The sequence below is a fragment of the Cotesia glomerata genome, linkage group LG10, assembly GCF_020080835.1.
Source record: "Cotesia glomerata isolate CgM1 linkage group LG10, MPM_Cglom_v2.3, whole genome shotgun sequence".
NCBI classification, from domain to species: Eukaryota; Metazoa; Arthropoda; class Insecta; order Hymenoptera; family Braconidae; genus Cotesia; species Cotesia glomerata.
The window spans coordinates 13,002,955-13,018,502 of NC_058167.1; the positions used below are offsets into that span (position 1 = coordinate 13,002,955).

The 15,548-nt window shown below is 28.1% G+C and overlaps 1 protein-coding gene across 1 annotated transcript in view; it reads left to right on the forward strand.

Moving 5' to 3' along the window:
- Positions 1–15,548, forward strand: part of LOC123273433 (zinc finger protein 2 homolog) — a 42,025-nt gene that overhangs the window by 25,764 nt on the left and 713 nt on the right. Inside the window, exon 2 of the mRNA XM_044740833.1 lies at positions 11,197–11,490. Within this exon, the coding sequence (XP_044596768.1) occupies positions 11,197–11,490 (294 nt within the window). The remainder of the gene's footprint in view (positions 1–11,196; positions 11,491–15,548) is intronic.

A 15,548-nucleotide genomic window follows, 5' to 3' on the forward strand; every position in this document is an offset into this window, starting at 1 on the left:
TTTCCAATGAAGTTAATTTCTGTTTGACGTAATGAATCTTTCTATCAGTAAACTGCAGTCACCGGTGAATTTCAGTAAAAAATTGAACCATGATCAGATGTGCAAGCACAAAATAAAAATAAGTATTGTAAAATGCAACCAATGCTCTGCGAAGCAAAATATATACTATAATAGACATCCAGAGAAATTATAGCAATAGAATTTGAGCTAGAAAAGGAGAGAGGTATTACAGTGATGGTATGGTATAAGATAGGAGAACGAACCAGTTGTCAGTACACGTAGATGTAATGTAATGGGAAACGCGAGTAGAGTCTGGGGCACGAGGAATAGAAGTGGAAGGATACCCTGTGCGATGTACTCTATAGAACTGTTTCTGGCTGACTCCTGGTTACATGCTAGTGCAGATATAGAAGCACCAGTGGTAGTACCAGATAAAGAGGAAGAGGGAGAATGGTCAGAGGTATCTTGCATGAAAGAAAGAGACAGAGAGTATTTGCCACGAGTCACCAAGTACGAGCTGATACTGGTATGGGGTTGGGTGTTAGTGTCAGCCGCCTGACGTCGAGCAACACCGTGGGTACGAGAGAGACCCAGCATATTATATTTATACGTGTGTTTGTGTGGAAGATAGAGAGAGAGAGAGAGAGAGAGAGAGAGGGTTAGATGAAAAAAGAGGAACGAAAGTGGAGAGCTGAGTCATAGCAGCGTTGCCACGTTGCGAATTTACGCTTTCGTGCTTCTCTGGACTGAGAGGATAGAGGATGATTCGCTGCTCGTACGGTCTACGTCTGCCCTGAGGGAGAGAAGAGACTATTTCTCTTTACTTAACTTAAACTTGTCTTACCAATCTTCTTTCGTCTTTACTTGGCTATCTCTCTCTTCCTCTCGCTGGGCTGCACTTGTGTGTATTTTTATACTTACCCGCGTTGCATCTTGCATCGATGCTTCTATGGCTTAACAATAAAAACAAGGCTTACGTTAATGTTAATAATAAACAGTACACGGAAAATTCTAAGAAAACAGGGAAAATTAATTATTTATCTTGGAAATTAATTTTTAGTGCGAGGATTGAGATTTTATGGTTTTCTGGGGTAATTGTTTGATCGAAAATGTACAATTGAGGATTTTTGGCCGAATTAAAAATTACTACCTTGAATTGTAGATTAAGCTGCGTTATATCGTATAAATTTATGCATGTTGATACGTTATTATATGTCTTATTTTATATATAGAAAATTTCACGAAAAATAGTTCATTTTTATACTTCGTCAAATAGGCTTAGACTTATAAAATTATTTATTAATCAATTTGATTTTTAAATTTTTACTATGAGCTACATAGTATTAGTGTGGTTTCATTTTAAAAGAGAAAATCAAATTGTCAAATTTTGTGGGTTATACCTTAGAACGTTGGTATTTATATGTAAACTTTTGAAGAATATTTTATATATTTTTTGGAGTAGTTCGACGAGTTAAGTTGGAAAATAATAAAACTTTTCAATTTTAATTTTCTAAAAGCTTTACAATGAAATCTATTAAAAAAGTAAAAACAGTTATTCATTTTTAAAAGTTTTAATTTCCAATATGAATTGTTTTTTTTTTTTTTTTAATAATTAATATCGACGCACTAATGAGCAAATTGTCTAACTTCATTTTAGAGAATCTTTCATTTGTACGAAAAAAACAATTAGTTCAAAATTTATTATCACTTAAAAAAACCATTTAATATCATTAATATCTAATAGAGGTATAATATTTTGGTTTGAATTATTCAAATAATTTATAATTGGACTATTGCTACATTAAAATGTTAAAAAATCACCCTCTAAAAAATAAGGAGTTAGACAAATTGCTAATTAGACCGTCGATATTTAAAATTTGGAGTATTAGAATTGATTTTACTTATTTTTCAATCAAGAATCTCTTTCAATTTTATTCCTGCGTATATAAATTAACATTTTTTAGTATAAATGAAAAACTTTTAAAAAGCAAAAATTAGGAAAAAATTGAAAAATAGAAATTTATTTCTGAATTTTGGATCACTTTGTGGATAAAATTATAAAAATTTAATAATTAAATATATATTCTTATGTATAAATTCGCATTCATATTCCGTATTTTAGAGGATTCGCTTAGCTCTTGTGCATTGTGCAAGGTTACTTCTTCAAAGTCTCGTATAATATGATGAATCCAGGTATGAGATGAGTAGAGAAGAGAAAATAGTCTTATCCAGATCAGTCTTATATTATATGTACATATATAGATAGGAAGGCCGAGGAAGATAGAAATAGAGAGATAGAGAGAGGTAAAGAGAGACCGTGAGACTTGACCACGCGCAGCGAGGATTTGTTCTTCAGCAGAAGCAGGAGCACCAGCAGCAGAGTATCCGAGAAGCGGGGCTAAACCGGACAGGGATCAAGGAACAAAAGCCTCTTCCCCTTGCTCGCCGTTGATGCCGCGTCCACATCGCGCGAGAGCCCAGCGGCGTTCGTTCTGCATTGTTCTCCTTTTATTTTTATTTTTTCATTATACTTTTTTACTCATCTACTTTTCGCAGAATCGTTGAGCCTGTACCCCAGACCCGAGGTTCTTCACTTTATCATTCTCCGGGCATTGAGTTCTCCCTTTTTGTTGGGAAAAAATTTAATAACTAAACTAACTTAAATTGTTACATACATTACTCAGATATTTCTGTTACTTTTATCTCAATAATAAAAGTACTAGGTATTTTAATTTCAGTTTCTCAGGTTTTACTGTTGTAAGGATCAAACGGAAACTTGAAAAATTTTTTTAGGACGACACAAGACAAGTTGTGGGTACAAATTATTATGTTAACATAGAGATAACAAATCTTATAATATGATAACAAAATATCGGTTTTAATAAATAATTTGTTATTGTACACAAAAAAAAAAAAAATTAACTTGAACCAAGTTAATATTGAAGAGATTAATTGTTTTGGATCAAGACGAAAAATTCTTGAATCAAATAAAATTTACTTAAACCAAGAAAAATTTCTCAGTCTAAGAATTTTTCTCTTTAAATCAAGAAGATGAAATTCTTGAAAATTATTTACTTGATTCAAGTTAATTTTTTCTTCTGTGAAAAAAACAGTTTAGCTGAAACAACAAAATTGTTTCAAAAGGGATTTTTGTGAGTTTAACAAATGATATTTTATTTTAGTAACATAAACTAGTTAGTTGGTGTAACAAATTTTATTGTTCAAGTAGCTAAATCATTTTGTTTTAAAATAACTAACAGTAACAGCAATAAATTAATTTTGTTAGGGCAATAATTTAATTTTGTGACGTAAAAAATAAATTCTGTCATCACAACAAAATCAGCTAAGTTATGGTTACAAAATAATTTTTTTGTTAAAACAAACAGATATTGTAATAACAAAAAATGATTGTTGTTAAAACAACAGAGTGATTTGGTGGAATTAAAAACTGATTTGTTGCTACAATGTATTTTTCTGTAATCCCGACTTTTGTTATTTTAACAAAATCACTATAGGAGTGTCAGTAACTTTAAAATAAGTATTTAAAACCTATACATTTATTCATTTTTTGATTTACTTTTCGAAACTTTGTTCCAAACTCTAAAATATTGTACAAATTGACATAAGATAATTATAATCTCAATAGATCGGGACAAATTTTGGTTTTTAAAATAAAATTCTTTAACATTTTTACAGTAAAGTCAGTCAAAATTAAACTCTTGTAATAAAATTTACGATTCACATTATAAAAAAAAAAATCAATTTATGATATATAATACTTTTTCTTTTCAAAAGAAGCATTGAATTTCTTTCTCACAAATAATAATAAAAATTGAAAATTTTATTGAACAATAAAAGGTAATAAATAACGAAATAGCCATAGGTTAAAAAGAGAAAAAATATTTGATTTAATGATTGGCGTCTCCTCTTTTCACCCCTAATAGTTTATCTCGCTCTGGAATTCTCTCGCTCAACTGTTGGACGATGTATTGATTTCTCGTAGTGTGTTTCGTGTTCTGTTCTGTTCCACTCTACTGTATTGTGTTAAATTCTACTGGCTTCCTATTTAAAATTACACCAAGTGGAATAGTAACAAAAGCAAAAAAGTAAAAAGACAATACCAAATACAAAAACAATAAAACGGTAGTGCGTAATAGAGATCACACAGAAGAGGCGCTACTGTGTGACACGTTTGCTTACGTGGCCAGCGGAATTTTGTTAAATTTATCGGTCCAATGATCTCTCTCGAGTTCAACTTCGATCTCTATCGTCGCACCGGCAGAATAGATAGAGATCGCCGTTGCCAGAATTACGTTGTTGAATTCACGCGGAAATGAATTCCGGATGTACGACAGAACAATCGCAATACTACATACTACATTCAACATTCTACATACGTTCAATCCACTGTCCACTGTCCTCTCAGTCATCAATGCCAATACAGGTATTCACTTACACATTATTCTGAATCAACAAAATACATCATATATTTATAGACACAGAAATTCACGGATGCATTCCAAATGATTAAATGCGTACAAAAGTAATATAATTTCATTGTTGTCTATGTACTTTTATATTTATCTCAATATTCTCGTTATTATCTATATTATTATGAGAATAAGAAAAATTTTCCATTCTAAAACGCTCTTTCTCTAGATACATAATTAAGAAATGACCTTGTATCTTGTGAACTATTGAAATTTTTAAAGATATAAGCTCATCCCGATGTTACACTCATCAAGACCTTTCATTTGAGTACCCACATCATTTTTCATATATTTATATATATATTATATATATGTATATATGAAAAATTTATAAAAATGCATGTGGGTACTCAAATGAAAGCTCTTGATGAGTGTATCATGAAAATGAGCTTATACCTTTAAAAATGTCAATAGTTAAGAAGGTACAGTGCAATTTAGCATAATTAAGAAATGACCTTGTATCTTGTGAACTATTAACATTTTTAAAGATATAAGCTCATCCCGATGTTACACTCATCAAGACCTTTCATTTGAGTACCCACATCATTTTTCATATATTTATATATATATTATATATATGTATACATGAAAAATTTATAAAAATGCATGTGGGTACTCAAATGAAAGCTCTTGATGAGTGTAACATCGGGATGAGCTTATATTTTTAAAAATGTCAATAGTTAAGAAAGTACAATGCAATTCAACAAAAGTTATTATTTAATAAAGCAAAATTTTATTTATTTATTGTTCACAACTCACGGCAGTCACATAATGACTGCAAGGTTGCTAGTTATTATTATTATTATTATTATTATTATTATTATTATTATTATTATTATTATTATTTAATTTTAACTTTGACTACTTATCATACCAGTAAACGTTATAATAATAATAATAATAATAATAATAATAATAATAATAATAATCAGCTGAGGAGATCCCAAGTAATATTGAAGATAATTATTTAAAATAATTTCCGACGATAAAAAACTCGGTTATCACTCGCGTTATCATATGACCTGCGTAAACAACCTGTTTCTTATTTTCAACTGATCCATTAATAAGATAATTCACTGATCAAATCATAATCCTACTGCGGTAGATATAAATATTATTTGTCATTATCAAGCGCAGTAATCCTCGGGCAAAATTTTTTTTATATAAAAATATATATCAATCTTAGAGCCTGACAATTTTTCAATATGAAAAGATTAATATAAAGTTGACCTAGAGACTGGCGTTAATGTCATCGCATAAAGTTGTAAGTTACAACTGTTCTAAAGCTTTATGTATTTTTGTTAAACTTACAAAACTTTCTGTAGTTAAATTTAACTCTGTGGATATGTATTTTTCCTTATATTCTTCAGATCCCTTTATGTTCAACTTCTGTGCACAATATTGAGTTCACTTAATAAACAAGAACAGGGACAAGTGAATACTACATTCTAGAGATATATATAAAGAAAAAATTAATTATCAAGCTTAGCATTTCTTCATAACACTTCAAAAAAATTTAAGACATTACTTTTGATTGTAAATAATTACTTTCAAATTGTTTGATAGGTTCTTGTGTGTTTTTCCTTAGATAATAGAGGAAAAAGGGTCATACAAAAAATGGAAACGCAATTCAGCAAAAACTCAGTCGTACAAAAAAATAACTTTTTTAATTCATTAAAAACAATTCAATTTATAAAAAAAAAATTTTTTATAACTTCAAAAAAATTTCCTAAAAATTTTATGATTGAAGTACACATTTATCCTATTTCCAGTTTCATTAGGCGCTGTGCAAAAAAAATCATTTAATAAAATTTTAACTTCATCCAAATCTTCTTAAATTTTTTTTCGTTCAGTTATAAGCTCTTTTTCCTTAAAAAAATCTTCGACTCATCTTCGTCTTTAATACACTCAAATAAAAATTTAATATAAAAAAAAAACTTGAATAAGAGACGAGTTGACAGTTTTCTTTCCAATCACCCACCGTGGGTTATTCTTTATATCATATCGCATTTAATTTCTTCTCCATTTTAAACTTATATTCCGTATCATCATAAATATATAAAGACTCTTTACATATATATATATACGTATATATGTATAATATTACTACAGAAAGAGAATATAGAACATAGAGCCAAAGCTCATCTTGAAGTTCTTGTCCTTCTCCGCACAATGCGCGCGCAGCGGAACTTCCCCTGATTCTCCCCACTCTGACTTCAACTTCTCTCACTACTCGTTCCATTACCATCACCCGTACTCAATATGCCCTCCCCGCTTCAAATGTGAACTCCATACTCTATACTATCGTCCATACTTCTATGTACTTCAATATAAAACTATACCAGCACTGAGATACTAAGATTCGCGATTCGAGCGACGCGTGCGTCAATTGTGGTAGCAGTTCCAAAGGGCGTTCACGGCGTAAGGGGATTTGTTCTTATACATAAATATATTCTATATATATATATCTATATATATAAATACAAAGAGCATGTCTATTGTACATAAAAAATACAATTGAAGCCTAGAGGCGATTACGAGTGGGTTTTCTTGAGTAAGATTGCGGATATGCGTCAAGCTAAGAAAAGTTCAAATCACAGTGGTTAGATTTCTTCACTACTGTACAATATTACATACTATGCACTGTACTTGTTCTTTTCTTATATACGCTCAGAACTTGTTTCATTTCCTCTCTATGCTAGTATAAATTAACTATTTTTATTTTATTATCCATCACAAAATAATTTACCCTCAAGAAAGAGATCATCCATCGAAATAATCACATCTACTCTCATATATATATATATTTTGTAGGATGTTGCGGTTTCAGCACCACAATAAGCTTTTGCTTGAGGAATAAATTGATTTCCACCACTGAAATTCATTTTTTACTCCAATAAAACACATATCTCCGGGATATTGCGCTTTTTTTTGTAAAAAAAAAAGACTTAAATTATTATTTCGCTCCAAAAAGAAATCACGGAAATATTTTTAGAATAAATATGTATTTATTAAAAAATTTTTATGAGTAATAATTGAATTTTTTTAACATTCACATATTTTTTGTACGTTCAAAAAAATTCTGCTAAAATAGAGTAAAAACACATTAAGTAATAGAGGAAAATAAAACACAGTAATGATAAACATGTAATATGTGTAGATGTATATATATAGATGTAGACGGAGGTTTTATCGCGTAATCATGTCCGCCATTTTGTGTATCTACTACGTCGAAGCCTTTTCGTGCCACGACTATTTATATTCAACTGCAACAGCCACTTTTTTCCTTCACCTTTTTATTTTATTTATAAAATCCTCAATTGATGTAATGGATTTTGGTGTGCTGGCAAAATATATCCATTAAATTATAATCCAATATAAAGTTGAAAAGAAGTACATGAAATTAAATAGTAAAAATAAAAAATATTGGAATGAATTATAATTGAGAATCACAAAAAATAATCCTTTATTTGAGGAAAAATAATCCCGGATAAATCGAAATAAAAATCCCGAAAATTAATGTGAAGATAGAGACGATAAGAGAGACAAATATAAATGGAATTAATTGGATTGATTACGCGGTGGCGAGAATTTAGAGCGCCTTGATTCGTGAGGGGACCCGGTGCTTTACTTGTGTCGGTTTAATATAACATTGATGTGGAACTCCGCCCTGTACGACTATTACATTATATTACATTGTTATAAATTAAATATAAATTATATACATTTAATTACTCCTTTTATTTTTTTCATTTAAAATAATTAAATTCTATTATCAATATTTCATTCTTTTATTAATATTACAAAGCAATTATTGGAGTTTTAATTAATCGTAATAGTAATAATAAAAATTAATGAAACCCTCGCTTCCAGATGTTCAATGATTTACCACTCCAATAAACATTACTCAAATTTCACATTGATTATTTTAATTACATTTAAGCAAAAAATATAAAAAATTCAAAATTAACATAACGCTGAAGCGATAATTAATAATTTATTGATTTTAAATTAAAAAAAAAAACGATTTAATTTTTATCAGGAGGCAGCGATAAGTGCGTGTAACTCGCGCGAAGAGAAACGGGTGACTCCCTGGTTGAGTCGGACGAACGGGCGGGTTCTCTGCGCCTGCGCGTCCACGTAGCCGATCAAAATCCCCCACTCAGATCGTTCCTGATAGCAACCACCTCTCTCTATAAAATATATATATAATACATACAACACAATATTAAATTTGTGTGACCTGAGTAGTATATATAAAGCACTAGCACCCCTCGACCTCCTTCCTCACCTCACGCGTTACAGTAACTACTGTAATCTTTACCACCACCATCTCGGGCATCAGCTATACCTAACAGAAAATTCCCCTCCAGTCTTTAACTCACGAATAACCATTAGTATCATCATCATCATCATCATCATCGTTATTATCATTGTAGTTTTATTTTCTGTTCAAGTAAAGCATTATCTACTATAATGTGTGATATACGCGCGCCTAGACGCGATATCTCACTCTTACACGGGAAAAACTCGAGGAGTTACTCCTATTTTGATATCTGCTAGCATTGCACGGTCTTGTAATCAGTTTTGTGGAAATATTTTGTTTGTTGAACGGATCCTAGAAAATTTTTGAAAAAGTCAACAATTTTATGATTTTGATAAAAGTAAAAAATTTTTTATTTTCAAATTAATTTTGCTAAAAAATTTTTTTCTTCAAGATTAAAAATTTGGAAAATTGTTTTTACACAGTAAAAAATTTTACGTCATTGCGTCAAAAAATTTGGTGTCAATTATTTAACACTTTTACATGTAAATTTAACATTTATCATGTTAAATTAACATAAAAAAGTGTTAAATATTAAAAATAAAAATTTTTAACACAAAATTTTTTGACGCAAAATTTTTTACTGTGTACTTTGTCTTTATTTTTGATAATTTTTAACTTAATTTTCAAATAAATTTGGCTAAAGAATTTTTTTCTTCAAGATTGAAAATTAAAAAAATTGTTTTTACTTTGTCTTAATTTTTGATTTTTATTTCATTCTTATTAAACAAAAAATAAAAAATACTTGATTCAAGAAAAAATTTTTTAACTTAAAATTTTTTCTTTTTTTTTTTTACGAAGCATAAAAATATTAAATGAAGAAATTTTTTTAAGTCAACTTGTTTAGTCTTCAATGTAAATTTTTCACTTAGTTCAAAAAAATTTTACATTGAAAAAAAATTCTTAACTTCAAAAAAAATATCCTCTTTCTTGAAAAATTCTTCAGCCAAAAATTTTTAATTAAGAATATGTTTTTTTTTTTTTTTTTTTAATGCAGTAAAAAAATTCTTGGATGAAAAACCCTAAAAATATTTTATATCTCTTCTGGAAAATAAAAAATTACTCCATAGAGTAAATAAAACCTTTGACATACAATATTAGCTTAAATTTCGTTCTATCCTTAAACTAGTCAGTCAGTTTTTCGAATCATTACATTAAATTTTTTTCTCTATTCATTCTCTCAATACCTTTTCAATCTCTAATTTAAGTTATTTTTATTTTCTTTTTCCTCTTCCTTTTCCTTGATTTAAACTTTTTTTAACTTGATTCAATTTCACCGGCTCGTGTCCGGTATTATGGAAAGCCCAAGTCCGCTGGCGTAAAACCAAGTTCTTGCTTGAAAAAGGATTATTATCATTATTATTTTATTTTACATTTTATCTCTCTCTTTGTCATTTTTCATCCGAGAAAATTCATTCAACTTCAATGTTCTATTTCTATGACGCTCGATGAAATATTACAAAGAAACCCTCTATATTTATATTCTTCGCTTTTATTCTTCATATATAGAATATATACGTACATACACTTTACTTTTAATTATTCCCTCAAACAATACACCATTTAAACTTTCCAATTATTAATAATTAGAAGATTTTTATTTTACGTTCTAACAGAACGCCGCAAATGTATTTATAAAAAAAAAAAAAATCCATTTGCTGGGTAAAAAAAATTTTATTGTAAGCGGATTATGTTCCCTTGGCAACAATTATCCCTGATTCTGCAAATTAGAGTATAATTAGTCAGCGCTGAGTAATAAAATTAATGGAGGAAGGAGGGGGGCTATAAGATGTCAGTTACTTATAGTTACTCAGTAATTGTATAATTTATTCTTACAACCTTATAGGAAGGCTAAATAGAAGTATATTGTCTTTGCAGACTCACAAAAAAAATAATTATTTTATACATAAACCTTGATAAAAAAAACTCAATAAATTAATCAGTTTTATAGACGAGCATCTAATATTGATTAATTTTATCAAACAAATTAATTGTAATTCAACTTAATCATTTTTTTTTTAATATATAAAATTCCCAATATATAATTTATAACTTAAAATTGATTTTGTGGCTAATTAATGAGAGATACGGTGAAATTAATGAGAAAAATTTTTTAGAAAATTATATTTTTCTACAAAAAATGTCTCTTATGATTTTTTCGTATCTCCAAAATATTTTTGTCAGATTTCAAGTTAAATTTTTTGGAAGTAAAATTGTTTGTTTGCTCTAAAAATTTTACGACTTTTTATTAAAGTTAAAAATTTTTTTGTATAAAATTAAGTTTCTTACAAAAAAATCTTATGATTTTTTTGTGTCGTTGGAATTCAATCTAAAATTGAAGTTTGATATTTTTCATACTAATAAAATATGAATTTTTTTTAGGTATGGACGCGTGCAGAGCGTCAAGTTGTTGCCCCGGGGCGAGGAGTGCCCCGTGGACGGAGCCTCCGGTGGTTCACTTGGCGAGGGAAGTGAGGGTGGTTCTGGCACGGGCTCCGGGAGCGGAAGTGCCGGTGGTGGCTCGACGAGCAGCGGGGGTGCTTCAGCGACGGTGGCGTTCATGGATATCAAGTCCGCAGCGAAGGCTCACGCGATTGAGCACACCCTGGACGAACGAGCCCTTACAACCCAGTACTACGAACCTCAACTTATTCAACACAGGTTTCCCTCACACGGGTAAGTCTAAATATTCATTAAAAAATTTATTAAGGATAAGAAATCTTCTAATATAGTAACAATAATTGCTCCAAAAATTTTATGACTTTAAAATTCAAATTCTAGCTAAACAAAAAGAGATACAAAAAATTTAATGATGCTTTTTTATAAAGAATTAAATTTTTTACAAAAAAGGTTTCTTATGATTTTTTGTACTTTTGATATTTAATCTAAAATTTTAATTTGAAATTTTTTATAATAATAATAATAATACGAATTTATTTTTAAATAATCAGCAATTTATTTAAAAAAAAAAATTTTTTAAATTTTTTCAACATTTACAAACTTAATAATTAAAAAAAAAAAAAAAAATTTCTCAAATAATTTCCACTGATAAAATTTCAAACTTAAAAATTTCCAGTAATTAAAAAGTGAGACACTTAGAAACGATATTAAATATCAATAATAAAATAACGTTAAAAAATAGATATCTCTTCGAACAAAAATATCATAATTATTCTGTGGAATTTAATAATTACATGGAGCACTTAAAAAAAAATACTAAAAAATTTTGTTCAATTAATAAGAAGGTAAATCTTTATATAGCGTTACTGGACGGTGATGGTGTTCCGCGTGTATTTACGGTATTAAAATTACGATGAGTCACAAAGTAAACGTAGTGTGAAATAATTAGATGGCACGTCGTGTCTTAGCAGTTCGTACGTATCTTCCGTTGACTTAAGTGTTATCGAAATACCTTACAAGACTCCTCCAACACGTCCGGAATTAAATTTTTTGTTACACGCGACTTACAAGATTCAGAAGCCGGATTATTGATATAATTATTTAACTAAAACTCAATAACAAACTGACTTAACATTAAATCAAATTAAATTGAACACCGGCACACACATTAATTTAACGTACGTGTAATTGTTATCTTAAATGAAGAAATGTTTGAACAATCCGAAAATATCCTTGGACAAACACTTATTTTTAATAAATAATACGTAATATTAATTTGAAGTTAATATTTAATTGTATTTGTTAAATATTTAACATTAAATATTTAATTAATAATTATAATTATTAATAACAAAATAACGCGGAATTTTATTTAATTACTTACATATTTTAGTCTTCCCCTACTACTATTATTATCTTAATTGCTGTATAGTCGATGTAAAGAGAAAAGACCCGATTACGCTCTTCACCTTTTCTTCTTTTGTCCTGTATAATTTGCCGTAAGGTTTAAAGCTTACTTCAACACAACAAATATTATACATTATAAAATTAATATTAGAAATTGTACACTGTAATTTTTTTTTTTAAAACAAGCAGTTATTGTACATCGAGCACACACGTACACATACCCACATATATGTTGACAATGTGTGTTAAATTAAGCCACAAGTTAAATGAATTGTCTTCACTGTGAGTGATAATGATAATATTAATATCGAAACAATGTTATCGTTTAAAATAGTGAAAATGTTCCTTGATTATTTCGAATTTGAATGCCTTTGAATCTATATAATTAATACCCATAATAATAATATGGACATTACAATAACATATTCCTTGAGAGACATAGTGCTGTTATGTAGTTATAAATTCAAATCCATGGATGATAATTCGGTTGATTGCTCCAAAAGTGACGACGATTGGGAGAGTAAAAAACAATGGCTTGAATTTAATATTGAACCGCGTTACAAAAATATTATTGATTATTTTGCTGACTATAACGTTTTACAAAAGTAAGTAAATTATGTGTAATTTTTTTTTCTCTATTTGTATCGTGATACTAGACAAATATTTATGCAGCAGTCTCTTAAATAACTTTCAAATAATTTTCATTAAAATTAATAACATAATGTTACAATCGGAGAATAAAAAAAAAAACGTGGTAGATAAGATAAAATCAATAAATTTACTTTTTTGACAAATTATAATATCGTGTGAAGTAATGCCTTGATAAAGTCTCACTGAAAACATTTATCACTTTTTTGATAACGTGTTGTATTACCTTTTGAAAAAATATTCACTTATTTTGCCTGAAAGTTTTTATTTTTTATTTTTTTTTCACTAAACATTAATAATTATTTTAAATAATTTTACCTTGCAGAACTTTTACTGAAATTTTTATAAGTTTGTTCCTAAAATAAAAAAAAAATTAACAATAATCTGGGAGTTATATTTAAGGAATTAGCTTCCAGCTGCCACGTCAATTATACCACGTCTGCAATAAAATTTTAATAACTTCAGTGATGTGTCAGAAATACTTGGCCCCTATTTTTCCTTTTTTATCTAAAAAAAATAGTATTTTTAAATAAAAAATATATTGTTAAATTTATTTTAACGAACAAGGCAATCACTTATCGTTTTTACAAAATCACACGTTCATGATCAAGCACAGTTTTATGAGCGACAAAGTAATACATGTCTTCACTTATATTGTATGTTGTATTATACATTACTTCACCTTAGAATCGTGTGACCGTGACAACTGTTTGATTGTATGACAATGCGGCGTTGCCATTTTTTATTTCAAGAGAGTCAGTATGTCTGCGCACTTCAATCCGGTGATTCCTTGATATGATATGACGTGATATTTTTATCATATTTGTAAAATAATGTTGTATATAATATGTGTGCATCAGTATGTGAGTAAGAAAATCCAAAACAATTGTAGAAGGTAAAAAATTAAAAAAACTAAAGATAAATTTGTGAAAGTTATGATTTTTTTTTGTTCGCGTTACGGATTTTAAATATAAAACGGAATTGAACGTTGAAGAGTTTGGTGAGGAAACGGTATAACTTGAACTGGTAATTTTGAAATAAATTTCCTTCTATATTATCAATATCATTTATTTTAACAACAATGATAAGCTATCATGACAATGTCGTATCGCATTAAATTTTTAAATTGGTGCTGTTATCGACTCAGTGTTTACTTCAATAAAGTATGACTCAACTACTTTTGAAATACTAAAAGCACATTGTTTATAAACAACAATAATTTTTTTTCTTGAAGTACTCGATACTGATGATTGATTGCTGTACAATTTTAAATATAATTAAAATATATTAAAAATATACAAGAATTACATGTATTAAAAAATAAATAATAATTTATTTGAATTTATACGGAGAAAAAAAATTCTATTAATTTAAAAAAACATTTCTTGTCTGGAAAATTGGTCAAATTTATCAAAATAATTTTTTTTTTTTATTATTTTACACATGTATTTATTATATATTTTTAATGTATTTCTAATCTATTATAATTGAAATATATATAAAATGTTTGCAAAAACTAGCTAAAAGTTAGCTATTGAAAATCTATTTTTTATATTTTTAATGTAAGCATTGTAAAATTAAAAACTATTGGCCTGATTCTAGGGGCTTAAAAAAACTTTTGAATTATAAACTTAAAACTTTGAATCTGCTAATGCAATTTCATTGCTTGTTTTGCTCATTTTTGTGGGTTACTATTTTATTTGTAACAATTGCTGGTTATAGATAAAGTAAATTTTGATACAAGTTTTTTAATGGAAAATTCTGAATTTATTTTCGATGAGTTAAATTTTAGGAAAGTTTGTTTTGTTTAGTTTTGATTAATAATCCATTAGCAAAAATTTAATTATTTATACAAGATAATATAAATACTTTTAAGCTATTTATTAGCCAGATAGGAGTTAGTAAATTTGCTTTGGCTATAAATAGTGTGTAGTTATCTTAAAAAATACCTTAGGATTAAGAGATGTAATTGAATGTTTGATCAAAAAGATAATTTATTAGAAATTTTAATCAATTTCTAACAATTTAAAATAAAAAACGAAATACTCGAACTTTTTTTCACCACAGAAAAAAAAATGTTCTTGAATCAAGTATATAATTTTGAAGAACTTAATATTCTTGATTTGAGTAAAAAAATTCTTTATTTAAGGAAATTTTATTTGATTCAAGAATTTTTCGTATTGATTCAAGACAATTACTCTCTTTAAAATTATATTCTTGGTTCAAGAATTTTTCTTTTGAATCAAGTTAATTTTTTTTTTCAGTGCACTAAAAATTTC